The sequence below is a fragment of the Notechis scutatus genome, chromosome 10, assembly GCF_049901735.1.
Source record: "Notechis scutatus isolate UNSWTSFEM ecotype Mainland chromosome 10, rNotScu1.2, whole genome shotgun sequence".
Taxonomy (NCBI): Eukaryota; Metazoa; Chordata; class Lepidosauria; order Squamata; family Elapidae; genus Notechis; species Notechis scutatus.
Genome location: NC_142018.1, coordinates 19,753,263 through 19,772,720, shown reverse-complemented (window position 1 = coordinate 19,772,720; position 19,458 = coordinate 19,753,263). Strand labels below are relative to the sequence as shown.

Genomic DNA, 19,458 nt, shown 5'->3' with positions numbered 1-19,458 from the left:
GAGTTCCTCCCTCTTTTGGGCTGGCTTTGGTTGAGAAGGGACCCGGTTCACACGACAGGGCTTTGTTTCCTTCGGGCAGAAAGGCGTGGAGAGGAGGAGGAGGAGGGTGGGAGAGCAGCAGAGGACACTGGAGAGGGGTGCTGCTGCTCTCTGGCGCCTCCCCTCGGCCAAGGACAGGGCGGGGCCCGGCCAGGCTGCGACGCGTGTCTTCTGTAACGTGGGAACGCGCCCCTTGCATCTTCTTCCTTTTTTTATTTCTTTCTTTCTTTCTTTTCTTCTCCTCCTCTTCCTTCTCCTCCTCCTCCTCCTCCTTCTCCAAGCTATGCTCCAGCCGCGGCCGCTCGGTGGCCGTTGCCCCTCGCTCCTCCCCTTGTGGTGAGCGGTGGCTTGAGCTTCCCCAGCCAGCCAGCCAGGCGGCAGAAGGAAGCCCCGCTCTCCGAGCAGGCGGCGGCGGAGGCGGCGGCGGCGGCGGCGGCGACCGCCTTCTCGCTCTCCCCTCCCACCACCGCCGGCCAGTCCTCTCGGAGCGCGGCGCGGCGGCTGGGCGCAGAGGCAGCCCCGGCTCGCCCGCCTGCCCGCCTGCCCCCATGCCTTCCTCTTCCTCTTCTTCTTCCTCCCCGCCGCCGCTGCAGCCCTGCCCCGGAGCCTTCGCCTAGCCCGGCGGAGGAGAAGCGGGGGCGGCGCCTGGGTTCCGGCGGTGGTTCCGCGATGGATCTATTCGACTTTTTCAAGGACTGGGATTTGGAGCAGCAGTGGTAGGTAGACCGAGGGCGGCTGGGAAAGGGGCAGGGGAGGATGGGTCGGGGTGTCAACATCGGGAGGAGGTGCGGGGTGTTTTTTTTGGGGTGGGGAGGTGAATTGGAAGCCCCCTTTCCCGAACAAGCAGTCCACCCTTCTTGGTCTTTCCAAAGCCAGATTTGAGAAAGCCTTTGTTGCACCTTTTTCTCAATCTCTCTCTCTCCCCCTCCCGCATCAGCCATCTCCCTCTTTCTTTCTTTCTTTCTTTCTTTCTTTCTTTCTTTCTTTCTTTCTTTCTTTCTTTCTTTCTTTCTTCCTTCCTTCCTTCCTTCCTTCCTTCTTTCTTCCTTCCTTCCTTCCTTCCTTCCTTTCCTTCTTTCTTTCTTTCTTTCTTCCTTCCTTCCTTCCTTCTTTCTGGCTGGCTGGCTGGCTGGCTGGCTGGCTGGCTGGCTCTGCTTTCGTGTTGGCTTGGGCGAGAAAGAAAACTCTCCGAGCCGTTTCGAGCCGAGCCGAGCCGTGCCGTGCCGTGCCGTGCCGTGGCGCGCGTCGTGGCGCGCTCGGTGGTCTCCTTACGCAGGATGCTCCAACTTGGTCCTCTCGCCAAGCGGGCGGGGTTCCCCGGAGAAAGGCAGGGAGGGGTGTTCAGGGACCATTCCTCCCCCCCCCCCACACCCACTGACCCATCCTCCATCACCTTCCCCCCTCCTCGCCATCCTATGCCCACCAAGACGCCGCTGCGCCCTTGGAGCCAAGTTGGAGCAGGTCGGGGTGCCCAACTGTGCAGAATAACGCCCCCTCTCCCTTTTCCCAAATGAAGGGGAACGGGACTCCGGGAGCCGCCACCCCACCCCCCTCTCTCTCCATCACCCCGACCCTGGCAATTTCCCGCAGGTTGGTTTCGCAGAAATGCGCCCCGGTGTGCATTCAAACGGTCTGAGGGGGGAACCCCATCTTTCCATCGGGTTCCCCGCTCCGAAACGCCCTTCTTTTCAACTTAAACAACAACAAAAGAGAGAGAGAGAGAGAGAGAGAGAGAAAAGTCTTGGAAATACAGAGAGTTAAAAAAAAATGGTTATAGGCTTTTGGGGGGAGGGGGAGGAAAGGGAGAAGAGAAATTCGTTTTTTGCAAAACTGGGGAACTTCTTTTGCTACACCCACCCCCCCTTAAAGCTAAGCCCAAAGTTCAGCCCAGATATTTCAGGTTGGTTGGATTCCATGCGGGGAGATGCCAATGATGATGATATTATTATTATTATTATTATTATTATTATTATTATTATTATTATTATTATTATTATTATTATTATTATTATTCACTGGTTTTAAATTGAGAGGGGAACTAAAAACCTAGGGATGCTTGGATGCCTTGGAAAAAATCATTTGGAATGGTTTTTGCCAGTATTTGGGCTTGCTTGACGCTGGAGTTTGCCAAGCGAACAAGTGTGTCGTAATTTGTGTTTTTCCTGGAGACTTGGGGAAATAATCATGAGACAGATAATAAATAATAATTATAAAATGGGATCCAGATTGTGTCTCTTCCAATGAGGTTGCAGACTGTTTGCGAAGTTAAAGAAAGGAAGGAAGGAAGGAAGGAAGGAAGGGAAGAAGGAAAAAAGAGATTGATATTTTGGCAGGGTCGGCTTTGCAAAATGCCTGGAAGGTTGGCTTAGGCCTGGAAGGTTGGTTGTTTTTTTGCTCATTTGTGGAGTTGTTAGGAATTGTGAGTCACAATAGTCACAAAGAGAGAGAGAGAGAGGAAAAAAACACCTTTGCCTGTGAAACTGCTCCTGTCATTTTGCCAAACACACTGTAGCTGCCTGGTTTGGAATCCCCCAAAATGTGTCAAGTTGTATTTATTTTATTGTCGTTTATTTTTCAAAGCACCTAAAAAATAAGGGGGAAAAAAAAACACCACCAGCCATTTATGGAAACCATAAATTACTCCGTGTTGCAATAATCTTCCTGCCAGCTCAGTGAGGAAGAGGTTTCTTTTTATATATTTTTTTATCAGTTCTGTGTAAACCCATCACATTATGTTGCTTAATAACCACACTGTTGTTACTTAAAAGTAATAATCACAATAAAATTAGCACTCAATTAAATATGCCCGCTCCACAATATCTTTACCCTGCCAAACTAATTTATTTTTTGCAGACAGCTGATAACCGCTGTATTGCTACTCAAACAGCATTTGCATACAATTTGCCTAATTCATGGTGTGGGTAACATCATTAATTTAATAGAAGCTGTTACCACAGAGCATGGAGGTGCCATTTGAAAAGCAACGTGTGCTCCCTTGTTTATCAGAGTCTTGACGCGGGCGAGGAGGGTGTGTGTGTGTGTGTGTTTTCTTATATATATATATGGTATTCAGCTTTGTTCGGGTATTTTCCCACGTCATTATAGTTGTGCTTTTAAAGTTGTAGCAACATTTTGGCAGAATCTCATCTGCCATCATCACGCTACAACTTTAAAAGCACAACTATAATGACGTGGGAAAATACCCGAACAAAGCTGAATACCATACATGTATATATATCTAGCATAGGTTTTTGAATTTCAGAAGTGGCTGAAGGAAGTTCTGATGCTTCACATTAACTTGCCATTTGCTTTCCTCAACGGCATTCAAGGGTCTGCTTCTCACCATGGACTGAAAGACATCCTAAATTCTTGATTTTCTGGGTTGCTGTGAGAGAGAACACCCTCAGATTTAACAGAAGAAGAGTTGGAAGGGGCCTTGGAGGTCATCTAGTCCAACCCCCACTTACCCAAGCAGGAGACCCTACACCATTTCTAACAGATGGCAGCCCAGTCTCTTCTTGAAAAGCTTCCAGCGCTGAAGCTCCCACCGCTTTTAATTAATTCAGAATAGAGCTGGAAGGGACCTTGGAGGTCATCTAGTCCAACCCCCTGCTTGAGCAGGAGACCCTACACCATTTCAGATTGACAGACAGGTTGACAGAGTTGGAAGGGACCTGGTAGGTCATCTAGTCCAACCCCCTCCCCCCCCATGCTCAAGGGGGAGCCATTTTACGACCTTTCTTGCTACTATTGTTAAAGAGCATCCCTGGGCAGTCGTTAAGCGAGTAACATGGTTGTTCAGTGAATGTGACTTGGCTTGTCTGAAGGTTGCAAAAGTGGATCACATGACCCCAGGATTTGACTGCAACTGTCATAAATACAAGTCAGTTGCCAAGAGTCTGAATTTTGATCTTGTGACCATGGGAATGCCACAACGGTCATTAAGTGTGAAAAATGGTCACAAGTTTTCCTTTCCAGTGCCTTTGTGTCTTTGAATGGTCACCAAACAAACCGTTGTAAGTCAGGGACTATATCACCAAGACTCTACCTCAAATGACAACATAGGTCGATGGGTTGAAAACATTTTGAGCCAGGTTGAAGCATTGTCCAGGGCTCAGTTTTGGTGCTACATCCATCCATCTGACGTGTAGACCCCAAAGAAGAAATACAGATTAACAGAGTTGGAAGGGACCTTGTAGGTCATCTAGTCCAACCCCCTGCCCAAGCAGGAGACCCTACACCATTTCTGACAGATGGCAGTCCAGTCTCTTCTTGAAAGCCTCCAATGCTGAAGCTCCCACAACTTCTGAAGGCAACTTCTGAAGGCAACTTCTGTTCCATGGGTTGATTGTTCTCCCTGTCAGAAAGTTTCTCCTTATTTCCAGATTGAATCTCTCCTTGTTCAGTTTCCATCCATTATTCCTTGTCTGGCCTTCTGGTGCTTTGGAAAATAGCTTGACTTCCTCCTCTCTGTGGAAGCCCCTCAAATACTGGAAGGCTGCTCTCCTGTCTCCCCTGGTCCTTCTCTTCCCTAGACTAGCCAGGCCCGGTTCCTGCAACCGTTCATTGTATGTTTCAGTCTCCAGTCCCCTCATCATCCTGGTTGCTCTTCTCTGCACTTTTTCTAGAGTCTCAACATCTTTTTTATAGCGTGGTGACCAAAACTAGATGCAGGATTCTAGGGGTGGTCTTACTTACTTACCAAGAAAGGATCGCTTTGTTTCCAGAAATGTCTACTTTGATGAAAAACTGAGATCATTTGGGGTAGAGAGCTGGGGTTTGGATCTGCTTAGTTGCTGGATAAGTAGGGAGAGCCATGCCTCGTGTCATGCTCTGAAAAGCAGAATATGCAGATCGTCCTTTCTAAATATAACCAGATCGGGGAATTGGAAAGTCAGCGCTTGCAAAATTGATGGCTCTTGTTGCCAGTTGCACAAGAAATCTCTATTGATATCTGAAGACCGTGAAAGTTTATAGAATAGAATCACAGAGTTGGAGGGGACCTTGGAGGTCCGCTAGTCCAACCCCCTGCTTAGGCAGGAAACCCTCCACCACTTCAGACAAATGGCTGTCCAGTCTCTTCTTAAAAACTTCCAGTGTTGGAGCATTCACAACTTCTGGAGGCAAGTTGTTCCACTGGTTAATTCTTCTCACTGTCAGGAAATTTCTCCTTAGTTTTTATTTTATTTTACTTTATTTTATTTGTCAAGCATGTATTAGATAATAGATATAAGTATAAACATGATTTATAGCAGCAAAACATATATACGAATACATGAAATGGATACAAATAAAAGGGAACATTAGGACAGGGACGGTAGGCATGTTGGTGCACTTATGCACGCCTCTTACAGACCTCTTAGGAATGGGGTGAGGTCAACAGTAGATAGACTACAGTTAAAGTTTTTGGGGTTTGGGGAAGAAACCACAGAGTCAGGCAGAGTATTGCAAACATTGATCGCTCTGTTGCTGAAGTTGTATTTCCTGCAATCGAGTTTGGTGTGGTTTACCTTGAGTTTGTATCTATTGTGCGCTCGTGTATTGTTGTGGTTGAAGCTGAAGTATTAATTCTAAGTTGTACTAGTTCTAAGTTGCTTCTCTCCTTGATTAGTTGTTGTTCAGGTTTTGTTATGCTTCACTGGCAGCAGGTGCAGACAGCTGAGGTCTTAGAGAGTGAGGACTCAGATGAGGGGCCGGCGTGTGATGCAGGGATGGAGCCAGGACTATCAGAGAGTGGGGTGCTGCCTTTGGAGCTTGTGGAGGCTGGCAGCAGTGATGAAGAGGACCCTGAGGAGCCTGTGCTGCTCGAAGAAAAGAGCAGCTGCAGGAGCACAGGCGACTCGGGAGTAAGGCTTCAAGGTGATGGCCCCTCCCTTAAGGGATAAAAGCCAGCCCTCAGAGGTGGGATTCTTTGCAGGAAGCAAACAAGCTCTTGCACTTCAAGTCTTGTGGAAGTTTGGACTATCCTGGTTTGTGTTTGGAGACTTTGGGTTTTGATTATTTCCTTGCAATTTAATCTAGTGTTCTTGGCAGCCTTGCACAACCTTGGCAAGGCTCGTTCTTATCTGGGACAATTAGTTTTTAATAGCCTTTTACTGTGAATGAACGAAATTCACAGAGACGCATTAAAAAGGTTTTGCTTTTATCTCTGTTTGGTGTTTGTTTGTTTTGAACGAGGCTTGGGTCAGAGCAGGTTTCTGCAAGGTCCAACCTGAATTCATTGGGTGAGAAACAGGTGCGCCTCAACCAGGCCATGGAGAAAAGTTGACTTTGATGTTCAGATCGGTTCGTGCCTGTGTGGCCCGAATTTCCCCATCTCCAAAACTCCGTTGGATACACCTGGCCTTTCTTCTCTCTTCATCTGAAGTCAGCCTTCTGAGTCAAAACAATCCTTTAGCCATCAGGATCTCCGTTGGGTTCCAAGCGGCCTCAGGGAAGCAGAAGATGCTGCATTAATTTGATATCTCTATTGGCGTTATCACCCCGGAGTTGTATAATGGAGTTCTGATGGGATTAGCACATTCTGAGCCCTGCACCAAGATGCTTACAAGATTTTTCAGGCGTATTGTAGACTGGAGGTTTAAGATTTTTGGGGAAAGGCTGAGCAAGAGCTGCATAAATAAGATCAGTTTGGAAAGGTTTCCATGAGGAGAACAACAAGAAGAAGAAGATGGGAAGAATCTAGAGGTTGCAAGCAATGTCATTGATGTACCTCAACTCTGTGGGGTAGGCAGGATTGAGTTGGTTTGACTCTAGGCTCCTAGAAAACCTTGGCTGATGTGAACCATGGTCCACTTTATTCTGTGCTTTCACATGGAAGGCTGGTTTGATTGATTGTTTGTTTATTTATCATGCTCCACTGCTGGAGGTTTTGAAGAAGAATAGAATAACAGAGTTGGAAGGGACCTTGGAGGTCTTCTAGTCCAACCCCCTGCTTAGGCAGGAAACCCTATAACATTTTAGACAAATGGTTATCCAATCTCTTCTTGAAAACATCCCGTGTTGGGCTCCCACAACTTCTGAAGGCAAGCCATTTCACTGATTGGTTGTTCTAACTGTCAGGAAATTTCTCAGGTTGCTTCTCTCCTTGATTACCCATTGTCCAGAGGGATATAGGGCCTCCTGCTTGAGCAGGGGGGGTTGGACTAGAAGACCTCCAAGGTCCCTTCCAGCTGTGTTATTCTGTTATTTGTTTATTTCATTTGTGGTTAAATTTATTTTCTGCCCATCATGTATCCAGTGATTCTGATTTCCTTGTAAAATGCTGTCGGCAGATGCATTCAGTAGAAGCCAGCCATAGGGGCTTTGGGTGAGTCATCACCCCTAAAGATGCACACGACATTGCTGGCATCATTTGAACAATGTCCCCATCCCTCTCAACGATGTCATTTCCCCTCATGTCCTCCTGTGGCAATGGGGCGGTGCGGTGGCTCAGCAGTGGCAAGACACTGGGCTTGTCGGCTAGTGTTCTGACCAAAGCTTCCTGAGACCATAATTAAGCACATGCTTAGTCAAAACAACTCTTGTTTTATTTCAATGCTGGGAATTATGTGCATTCCCAGCCTGTAATGAGTCCCAAACAGTCCCTTGAGATAAGCACCCACCTTTCTTTCCTTTGAATTGCTGCCAACAACTAAAGTGCCAAATTAACTGGAAAAAAAAAACCCAACCAAAGTACAAAGTCCACACAGAGCTTGAAGGTTTAATCCAAACAGAGCGAACGACTTTGCTTCCTGCAAAGGTTTCTCTACCTTTGCCTGTCCTTTATACCTTATGAAAGGGGCAATCACCTCCAAGCCTTACTCCCAAGTTGCCCCTTTTCTCTCAGCTGCTCTTACCTTCGGGCAGCTCTGCACACACACGCATTGGGACCAGGCTCCCCTTGTTTCTCTGCCTCGCTGCTGTCAGATTCTGGAGGCTTCAGAGTCAGCACCCCACTCCCAGACAGTCCTGGCCCCATCTCTGCATCGGATGCAGAACCCTCATCCGAGTCCTCCCCAGACTCCCGGACTGGTCCCCATTCTTCCCCACTGTCCGATTCTGCTGCCGTCTCCTCAGGCTGCCGGCGAACCACAACAGCTAGAAAGCCAGCAGCCCAGGTTTGAGACCCAACATCCACGTGATGGGTTGGGTTCCTGTCCTTGCTCTACCTCCTGCCTACTTAGCAATTCGAAAGCATGCAAATGTGAGTAGATAAATAGGTATCACTTCGGTAGGAAGGTAACAGTTGCTTTGTGACATCACACTGGCCACATGACCGTGGAAATATTTTTGGACAACGCTCTGTGGCCTTGAAACTGAGATGAGCACCAACCCCTATAGTTGGCCGAAACTAGCAGAATAAAATCCTCAGAAACTCCTTTACCTTCACCTCCTATTACAACCACGTAAAAAATTATAGGGTGTAACTTAAGGGTGTCCTAAAATCTAAGCATTGACCAAGACTGAAATCAATTATCCTGCAAATTCTCCATCTTAAAGCCTTTCCTTATCTTTGGATGCTTGTATAACATATGGTGATAAAAATGAAGTTAAAGGATAAAGGAAGAGAAATGTTAGAACGTAATATTTGAGCTTGAACCAGATTTGGAAACAATGGACATTGGATAAAATCAATTATCTCCCTCCGAATGCAATTCGTTGTTAATGGTATATTGTTGTGGATTTCTCTTACACTGCTGAGGCGCAGAATGCCATCTAATAGATTATTGTGCAATCCTGGGTGGATTTACTTGGGAGTAAGACTGATTCAATTTGACAGGTCTTCTGGGAAAAAATGGGTCAGGGCTGGAGAATTTAATGATGCTTCCGGAGGCAAGAAAATGAAGCACAGCTGTTGCTGAAAGCCTGGACTTCAACTCCCAGAATTCCCAACTTGCTGGCTTTCAATTAAGGAGCAGGGGAAAAATAATTTGGCAGGCAAGAAATCTCTCCTTTCCTAACATTAAAATGAACTGAGTCATTTTCTTAAAAGCCAGCAGTTTTTTTGGGCGGGGAGAGACACGATTTAAAAAGAACTTAATTTGCATAAGGCATCAAAAGACCAATTACATCAAACTGAGAAAATAAGCATTTATAGAAGGAGCTTAAACTCACCAAATTGGGGTAGCTGGTGGCCTATAGAGTGCAGACCAGATCATTTTTTTTCTGGACAAGTCCAAAACTAGATTATTTTCTCCACAGGGATTGGGAGCCAAAAAGATTAACCTGAGCCAAGAGTAAGAAAATCTGTCTTGCTTCTTAGAAACAATTGACCTCATCCAACTTTATAGCCCATTCCTAGAATATTCCCATTCTCCAATTTTTCTCCCTTGCTCCAAAGTCTTGATCAGACTGTGATATGAACCTTACATCTGCAGAAGATTAGGTGCCTTGTTGATACTGTGTTTTATATTATTTTGTCATTTGAATGAATTATTTAGCAATAATTAATTGGTACATATGGGAGCACTGCCATATCTACCCCTTTTAGTTTGGGAGGGAGAAAGCCACATGTGAGGGGTGCAGTTGTCATTGTAAACCCAAAGGATGGGGAAGCCACCGGAAATTTGAGTGCGTTTATTTTCGAGTTTAATTCATTTTACAGAATGAATTAAAAATGAATTTGCCCCCAAATTATTATTGAAGAACTGCAGTTTCCTCTGGATTTATTTATTTATTTTGATGAGAAAGAAAGAAAAAGAAAGAAAGAAAGAAAGAAAGAAAGAAAGAAAGAAAGAAAGAAAGAAAGAAAGAAAGAAAGAAAGAAAGAAAGAAAGAAAGAAAGAAAGTAGGAAGGAAAGCAAGAAGGAAAGAAAGAAAGAAAAAGAGAGGGAGGGAGAGAAGGAAGGAAGGAAAGGGAGAGATGAAGGGAAGGACAGGGAGGGAGAGAAGGAACAGAGTGAAGAAAGAAAAGAAAGAAAGAAAAAGGGAAGGGAGGGAGGGAAAGAAGGGAGGAAAGGAAGGAAGAAAAGAAAAAGAGAGAGAGAGAAAGAAAGAGGAGAAAAAGGAACAGAAGGAAGGGGAGGAAGGAAGGAAGGAAAGAGAAAGAGAGAGAGACAGAAAGAAAGAGGAGAAAAAGGAAGAGAAGGAAGGGGGAGGATGGAAGGAAGGAAAGAGAAAGAAAGAGAGAGAGAGAGAGAGAGAGAGAAAGAGAGAAGAGAAGAAAGAAAGAAAGAAAGAAAGAAAGAAAGAAAGAAGAAAGAAAGAAAGAAAGAAAGAAAGAAAGAAAGAAAGAAAGAAGAAAAGGAAAAGAAGGAAGGGGGAAGGAAGGAAGGAAGGAAGGAAGGAAGGAAGGAAGGAAGGAAGGAAAAGAAAGCCTTACCAGACTTGGTGTATGTTGCTAATGGATTAAGATCTGTCCAAATCAGCAGCTGAAACTAAGCTAATTAAATCAAATGAAATGATTTGGTTGCAGGATTAGCGGGGGTGGGGCAGGGAAGAAGAGAAGGAGGTCCTTTAGTCAAATTCTCCCTAGGATTGCAAAGAATGTTTGCAACCAGGATTGGAACCCCCCCTCCGGCCCCCATTCTGTAAACAGGACAACACGATGGGGGCCCCCCGAAGGGCAAAGTCAGGACAGCAAAACCTGAAGCCTTTTGCTAATAAGTAATTGGAGGCGGCTGCGATTCTTTAAAAAAATGGAGAAATTCCAAAAGGCCCTTTGCAAAAGATTTGAACTGCCCGAGTGGCATGCCTGCTCGTAGGGAGAGAGAATTCACTTCTGGGGGAGGCTTATTCTGGATGATTTTTATTTTTATTTTGTAGCTGTTGGCTGAGCGATGGGTCTGCAATTCCCCACAGAAATTAACAAGGGTATGAAAGCAGAATAAGAAGTCGACTGTCATGCACCAAGTATTTGGCTGCTAGTAGAAATTCACATGGTTTTCATCACGGTCTCGGCATGTTGAAATGGAGCCAAGGAGAAGATCCAGGACTAGATTAGCATGGGTAATCTGGCTCTCCAGATGTTGTATTACAGAATAACAGAGTGGGAAGGGACCTTGTAGGTCATCTAGTCCAACCCCCCTCCCACCCAAGCAAGAGACCCTCCACCATTTCTGACAGATGGCAATCCAGTCTCTCCTTGAAAGCTTCCAGTGACAAAGCTCCCACAACTTCTAAATAACAGACGAATAACAAAATTGTTATTGGAAGGGACTTTGTAGGTCATCTAGTACAACCCCCTGCCCAAGCTGTGCTGCTGCTGCTGCTACCTCCTCCTCCTCCTCCTCCTCCTCCTCCTCCTCCTCCTCCTCCTCCTCCTCCTCCTCCTCTTCTCCTTCTCCTTCTCCCTTCTCCTTCTCCTTCTCCTTCTCCTTCTCCTTCTCCTTCTCCTCCTTCTTTCTCCTTCTTCTTCTTCTTCTTCTTCTAAAAACAAACATTCCAGTTGCCTGTTGAAAAAGCACCTTTGGAACAAGTACTCCATTCTTTGTTCTGTTGTCCTACCACAGTGTTTTTCAGCATTTCCTTTTGAACATGTTTGCAACTACAGTTCCCATGGTTCCTGGCTAAAATATCAAACGCTGTTTTGGCTGGGGATGCTGGGAAGAGCAGTTGCCTCTAAAGCTCCAAAATTGGGGAATACTGCTATAATAATTGGAATCCAAGTATCTTCTGTCTCAATTTTCATCTTTCTCCTCACGTTAATTCCATCGGTTTTGATAGAAGAGATCATGGGGTTTGTTGGCCAAAACGTCCCTCTTTCCCTCCTTTTCTTTTCCTTCTTTAGACCCATAATCCTTGTTTCCTCTCTAATGGCCTTCCTGCTTTGTGCCATCCAACCACTGGTCTCCATCATAAAGACCTGCTCTAACAGACCTATCTTTGGTGGAGTTGACAGATTCTTTCTTGGCTTCAGGGCTTCGTAGTGTGTGGGTGTATGTGTTAGAACTTCTGTATGTTAGAAGAGTTTTGGTTAGCTTAAGCAAATATTTATTTAAAATTAGCTACAGTTTCCATGCACTACAGTGGCCAGAAGGAAGGCTTGGATGAATAGATGAAAAACAGAAAAAAACTAAAAAGTGTCTTCTCTTGAAGGACAACTGGTTAATGGTGCTTACTAATCACAAGAGTGGTTGAAATTGTTCTGGTGTCTCTTGGCTACGTACTGTCTGACCCTAATTATTTGCAGATGAATTGAGATATCTAGAGATAAAAGGCAATGACATCAAGAAGTGGGGGAGGAGGAAGCCAATGTCTCAGCAGGGAGGATGAGAAGTCTTCTTCAGCCACAAAATGTGTTGCTTGTCTTAGTAAGTGGTCTGGCTTAAGTGGCTGCACAACTTGTAAGCAGAGGGTGAGTAGATCAGGTCAAAGTTGCAAGAACTGATAATGGCCAACTTGTCAAGGAGCCGAGTTCATTGATGTTACAGTCCTGATTTCACTCCTAAGAAGAGATAAGGCCAACAAGGGATTGGTCCATTTGCTTTCTAGTGAAACAAGGTGATGATGAAGTTACCCGGTCAGTTGTGTCTGACCCTTGGCGATTCTATGGGTCTCTCTACATCTTCCAAACTTGTGCTACTTGAGTTTTTCTGTGCTCTGGATGCTGTCAATGTTGATGGTGTCCAGTCACCATGTTCTTTGATGACTTGATTTCCTTTCACTGCTAACTTTTCCAAACATAACTGCTTTCTCCAGTGAATTCCTCTTCAAGACGTGACTAAATTAAGTGAGAAACAATTTTGTAATTTTGCTTTCTAATGACATGTCTGGTGTTATGAGCTCCAGTACTTGCTTTGCTAACCAAGGATGAAACAATGTTCAATTTTTTTTCATGGTTGTGGCAAATATTGGTGGACCTCCATAGCAGAGCCAACCTGGACCATTAGTAGCCATCTTTACTGCATGGCTTCAAATTGTTGCCCATTTTTGCAGGTTTCGTGGAGGCGATCCCATCGCAAACTCTTTTGCATTGTAACTTGTGTGGTGGAATGTGGTCTGGATTCCCAGGAGGGAGGAAGGGAGGGAGGGAGAGGCTACATTCCAGAGGACCAAGAGACAGCGAAGTTGAGATAGTTTGGTTGGGAGAAAGAGAGTTGAGAAGTTTCCTCCCTAGAAGTTCTCATGAGTATTAGCTAGGCAAGATTTCTGTCTATAGGTGAGGGATAATAAAGGGTACTACTCAGAAGTAGTAAGGTGTCTTTCTTGGCTCTTGGGGCCTGATAGATAGCATGCTGCAGTAGGCTGGTTTTCCTAGGCCTGTGTTGAAACCTGGCTGACCTTACTCAGTGAACCAATTGCCTTGAGCTTTGATTTAAACTGGGAACTCAACGGCTTCTACACGTCAAGCTTCCTGAGAGCATTTCCTTCTCACAGCACCCTGGAGCCACAAGGCAATCGAGCATCATCCTTTCTGCTCGTTTGCAGAGTGAGAAACCTAATTGACTTGCAGCTGACTTTGCAAATCACTGGAGTTCACCTCACTGATTGTAGAGCTGCTTTGGAGGGGGGAGGGTTGATCGACCAGCTTTGATCTTCTGGACGAAGGCGAGATGATGCGCGTCGATGTTCACTTGAGGTTTTGGTTTAAAAAAAAAAAAAACCCCAACAACGAACAAATGAGTACAGCCCCAGAATAGCTTAGCTCATTTGGGGAGGCTTCACTTTGGCCACCTGTTCCAGAAGAAAGAGGAAGTTGGCGTGTTTTGAACAGATGTGAAACTATCTGTTGTTCTGTGGTGTGCGTTAACCACAGGGGCACAGCATGTAGTTGAGAGAAGTTGGGAGGTGAACATGAGGTTTTGTGTCTCTCCACAGTGGATGAGTTGAGATATATATATGCATGTGTGCATGTATTCACCCATGCAGAAATCCATTTTTATGGTGTACCACATGTCAGTTCCTCCCATAAACAATTTATGGTACAGGTTTCATAAAATGTTTCTAACAGGTTCTCATTTTCTTTAAATACTTCCTTACTCCAGGGTCCTTGATAATCTCTGAGCTTGGGGGTTTTTCTTGCAGATGTTTCATGACCCACTTAGGGAACATCATCATGAATGAAACTAAACCCCACTCTCTTCTAGCATTGATGATGTTCCCTAGTTGGGTCATACAACATTTACAAGAAAGCCACCAAGCTCAGAGAGTACCAAGAATCCCTCAGTCCTCCTCCTCCTCCTCCTCCTCCTCCTCCTCCTCCTCCTCCTCCTCCTCCTCCTCCTCCTCCTCCTCCTCCTCCTCCTCCTCCTCCTCCTGTTGTTCTCCACTCTACAAACTTCCTTCCCTTCTAGCATTGATGATGTCACCTAGTTGGGTCATGGAAGTTCTGCAGGAAAACCATCAAGCTCAGAGAGCACCAAGGACCCCACCGTTCAACCCTGAACTACAAACGGGGAAACCAACTATAAGGGTTTTCTTCTTCCTTCCCCCTCATTCCTGTGTTCACTAATGTACTGTTTGTTCTAACGTCTCAGTAAGTGGGAGTTTGAGCTAAGAAACACTCAGCTTTTTCAAAAGGCATTTAGCATACAATTATGGCTGTTTATGCTCTTGTAATTGTGTTTCTAGCCTTCTCGGGCCTTCGAGAGACAGACCTCGGCAGTCCTGGATAGCCTCTTCCTTTTGAAACCAGAAAACAAACACAACAGCAAAGAGGTGTAATTAGATCTCATTGAGACAACATATACTCAAAAGGCTACATTTTGTGTGCTTTTCACATTAAGTGGCAATGCACCGATTGGCATGAAACATAACTCGTCAGGGAGCCAAGGAATTGTTTAGAGCAATGTTTGTCAGCCTTGGCAACTTTAAGGTGTGTGGACTTCAACTCCCAGGATTCTCCAGCCAGCCCTTTAAGATGTGTGGACTTCAACTCCCAGGATTCCCTAGTCAGCTCTTTAAGGTGTGTGGATTTCAACTCCCAGGATTCCCTAGACATCACTGCTGGCTGTGGAATTCAGGGAGCTGAAGTCCACCCATCTTAATGTAGGCAAGGTTGAGAAACAATTGAGCTAACATCACTATGGCCTTGTGATAGTGCCCTGGCTTGTGACATCAAACTTCTCAGATGTGTCCCATCTAGAAAAAGAAGAAGATCTTGAAAGGAATATCTAAGGATAAAAATTCAGGGAGAAGAAGACAATCTATCAATCAATGATTTGGTGAATGTTGAGGAAGAGTTTTAGGGAAGAGCCATCCTCTAGGTAACTAGAACCACTAACCAGGTAATGTTGAAGACCAATAACTAAGGTTGTCTCAGCCTTCCATTCTTCTATGGTTGGTAAAATGAAGACCCAGGTTATTGCGGGGGCCAAGAGGCTGACTCTATAAACCGCTTAGAGAGGGCTGGAAAGCACTGAAGAGGTATATGTCTAAGAGCTATTGCTAACTCTGCCCACTGCCAGGAGTTTGATCCTGACAAGCTCAAGGTTGACTCAACCTTCTGTCCTTCTGGGGTCGGTAAAATGAGGACCCAGATTGTTGACTCTGTAAACCACTTAGAGAGGATTGTAAAACAGTGTGAAGTGGTATATAAGTCTAAGCACTAGTGCTAAGTGGGAAGGAAGGAAGGAAGGAAGGAAGGAAGGAAGGAAGGAAGGAAGGAAGGAAGGAAGGAAGGAAGGAAGGAAGGAAGAGTTGTGGTGGCACAGTGGTTAAAATACAGTATTGCAGGCTAATTCTGCCCACTGCCAGCAGTTTGATCCTGACCGACTCAAAGTTGACTCAGCCTTTCATTCTTCTGAGGTTGGTACCGTAAAATGAGGACCCAGATTATTGGGGCCAAGAGGCTGACTCTGTAAACTGCTTAGAGAGGGCTGGAAAGCACTGTGGTATATAAGTCTAAGTGCTATTGCTAAGTGCCGTTTCGGAGAGAACATGCATCCAGAGATAAACATGGAACAAGCAAAATGAAAACATGTAACCATTAGACATCACATTTCCTCATTTTATGAGCACTGCTTTCCCCGTTGCAGAATTACCCAGGAGAATGAAGTATTCTAGTTATATTTTAGCGGTGGAGAACATTGGAAATTGTGTCACATTTTGTACCTGACTCCTTGATATAAACCGGGATAGCTTTTGTTTGTTTAGAATAAATTAAGCTAATATGGGAAGGGGAACTGGCACATTTCTCTCTCTATCCATTTCCACCAAAGAGTAAAGTCTGAATGTACAGCTGACAACCGAAATTCACTTCACTAAAGCCGCCGAGAGCTCTTTCTCAGTCTAGTGTAAACAATTTATTGTTCCAGTCCTGGAATATTTGCATTTTAATTAAAAACAATTTTAATTAAACAGAAAAGTTTAATAGGAAAAGTAGAATTTAAGCCCGCGGATGGTCTCACATACCGTGGGGGGCTACTCTGAAGGGACCCCATATTGTATGTAAATCTAGATGCTAGGTAATTTAAAACTGAGAAGGAAATGGCTGCCTACAATCCTAAAAAAAAATAATTTACTTTATACAGATAGAATGTAAGTTGTGAAAACTTTACTGAGGCACTTAGTAGCAATGCACAGAAGAACATGGTTTTTCAGTTTAATGTGCCAGGATTTTTTCTCCTAAGGGCTTTCAAAGATGTAAAATTATGCTGCCTATTTACCATTCTCTGTGATGTAGCCACTGAGTTGTTCAGCTCAAAATCTAAATGTACCAGCTTCAAAATTTAACACAGCTGTAATCTGAGGCCTACTCATTCCTTCACAGGGTTATTGTGAAAGTAAACAAGTGAAATTTGGGGGAAGAGGTGGTTACTTCAGTACTGTTGATTGTTGCTGGGCTGCCTGGTTGCTGCTGCAGTCATGTGATCTTCATTCTCAACAATCTGTGACAGTTTCCCAGCCAGTCCCGCAATCCCCTGCTCCCTGCACCACCCAACAGCAGCCACTTACCTGCCTACTGGGAAATGGAAGGGAAAGGAAGAGGGACGGAAGGGAGGGAGGGAGGGAGGGAGGGAGGAAGGAAGGAAGGAAGGAAGGAAGGAAGGAAGGAAGGAAAGATTTCTGATGCTTTTTGCCATCTTCCCACAAAGGAAGACATTGGGGAAGCCAGCAGGAAGTCAGAAGTTGGTCCTATTCTCACTGTTTGCTTTTTTTCTCCCCATCCATGGTCATTCTGTTTTTCTGTTTAGATAAGAAAATATATCTGAAATGATGAACCCAACAGGGCATGGTTGTCTTGTTTATTCTAAAACCCACTCCTGATGCATCCATTGAATCTCCTATCAAGTGTAGCATCTGACACAGGACTTAGGTTTATCCTAGCTTTAAGGCTAGTGCTTGATGCTTACACAAGCTATTTGGGCAGAGCTTCGTCTGTTCAACCCTTGAAAGCTCTGGGTAATGATTCCCCAGAGCCTCTTCAGAAGTTGCAGTGGAAATAAATTTTTAAGGTGAGGGAAAAGGTGAATTATTAAATTCACAGAGAGTAATGGCCTTAGCTGCCTTTGATTTAACTCTTTTTAATTAAATTTAAATATAACTCCAATGAAATCAAACTTAGTTTTCCTCCAGGGACCATCCCTGCTTTGTCCTGGTGCTACCTCCTCTGTTGGAGTGGGGCCAAAGTGCTGCCCTTAGCATGCACATATCACACACACATCTCTCTCTCTTTCACACACTCAGAGAGAGAGAGAGAGAGAGAGAGAGAGAGATCCACGCAATGTGCATCCTCGGCTTTCCAGCAAAATTGGATCCACTTAAGTCAAGCTTTAAGCTTCTGAGAATGAGTGACACAACGGGTGTAGATGAAGTGCATTTTCTTCTCCTTTCAGCCAAACAGGGACTTTTTGATAATTGATAATTAATTCAATCATTGATATTTTAATTTGATAATGAAAATACTCATATCACTATTGGGCTAATTGGCAAGGGAGTGCTGTATCTGATATTTTCTGGCCTTTGTTTTTTTAAGAGGCGAGCAATTTAAAGGTATGAAAATGAGTGGGAGGCAGGGAAACAATAGCTGATGTTTTACCTAGATGCTAAAATAATTAGCAGAGCTTCTCATGGAAAGACAAAGGAAAAACAACAACCTTGTGGTATATCTTAGTTTCTTTCTTTCTACTTCCATTTTGGGCTATATTGGTATTTTACCCTTTCAGACAAGCAAGAAGAGACTTGGAAACTCAACGGGAACATCCCACTGAGTTTTTCCACTTCTTTCTGCTTTGGTTTTTCTATCCAGAAATTCCAAAAGGCACCGTACTCCTAGGCAACATTAGGAAGGAAGGGAGGAGGGAAAAAGGGAGAAAGGAAGGAAGGGAGAAAGGAAGGAAGGAAGGAAGGAAAAAAGGAAGGAAGGAAAAAAGGAAGGAAGGAAAAAAGGAAGGCAGGAAGGGGATGAAAGGGAAGGGCAGGGAAAGGAAAGGAACAGAAGTTTAAGCTCAGCTCAAATTATATGCATGGCATATATACACTTGCCCATACCTTCAGTATTCTATTGTCATGCTCCAGGAAAAAAAAACACTGTATAATGTATAAAGAGTAATAGACCTTATAACATCCTTTAAGCACTGACTCCTGTTCTGCTAATGTTATCATGATTTCAGAAGAAACGAATTCTTACTCACTCACTGCAGGCAGGAACATTTGTTTGTTTGCTTTACTGCAGGCTAAGTGCTTGTGTGTGTGTGTGTCTGTGTGTGTATATATATATATACATGCACACCTGGAATAATAAAACAGAAAACAAAAATTCAGTGGAGCCAACCTTCAACCCATAATGGAATATTCTAATTAATGCTTCATTTTTTGCCTCTCTCTCTTTTCTTTCCAGGGTTGTTAAAGTAGTTGTAGGAAGACAGTGATAATCATGAAAAATCCACCCAATATAAGGGAAAACCATGAAAGTGAGGATTGTGCACTGAACTGGCAATTTGTACCATTTACAGCTTTGAATGGGTTGGTGGTGGCTAGGGGATGAGTAGATAATAGATAGATGATAGATAGACAGATTATGGATGGATGGATGGATAGATAGATAGATAGATAGATAGATAGATAGATAGATAGATAGATATGACAGATGAGAGAGATGAGAGATAGAGAGGGAGAGGAGAGGTGGTAGATGAGAGGAGAGAGATGATAGATAGATAGATAGATAGATAGATAGATGATAGATAGATAGATAGATAGATAGATAGATAGATAGATAGATAGATGATAGATAGATAGAGATAGAGATGGATAGGAGAGATTGGGAGGGAGGAAGAGAGAGAGAGAGAGAGATGGAGTACTCTATTTGCGGATGATGCGCTTCAATTACAGACTGGTTATTCTTTCCAGCTGGTGTTGACTTTTGAACTCTCCTGGCCTTCACCGTATAATAAACCTGGAAACATTGGCAAGGTTGAATTTACCTGTGGTTAAAAACATGTGGTTAGTTTAGCAGGTGGCATGAATTCAGCCAGTGTGGTACTAAAACCATGTCTATGGAGATTCTCAGTCATTCAGGCCATGGTTGTCCCAAAAGTGCTTTTTCCAGAGGCAAAC

At 44.4% G+C, this 19,458-nt stretch overlaps 1 protein-coding gene across 2 annotated transcripts in view; it reads left to right on the top strand.

Annotated features, from left to right (window-relative positions):
- The first annotated feature begins 506 nt into the window (after positions 1-506).
- The window catches only part of AFF2 (ALF transcription elongation factor 2), a 247,666-nt gene continuing 228,714 nt past the window's right edge, over positions 507-19,458 (top strand). The window contains exon 1 of one of the 2 annotated variants that reach the window (XM_087972231.1): positions 507-755. In XM_087972231.1, coding sequence (XP_087828357.1) covers positions 709-755 — 47 coding nt within the window. In that variant the 5' untranslated portion in view covers positions 507-708. The remainder of the gene's footprint in view (positions 756-19,458) is intronic. The other variant, XM_087972230.1, reaches the window with a different exon arrangement.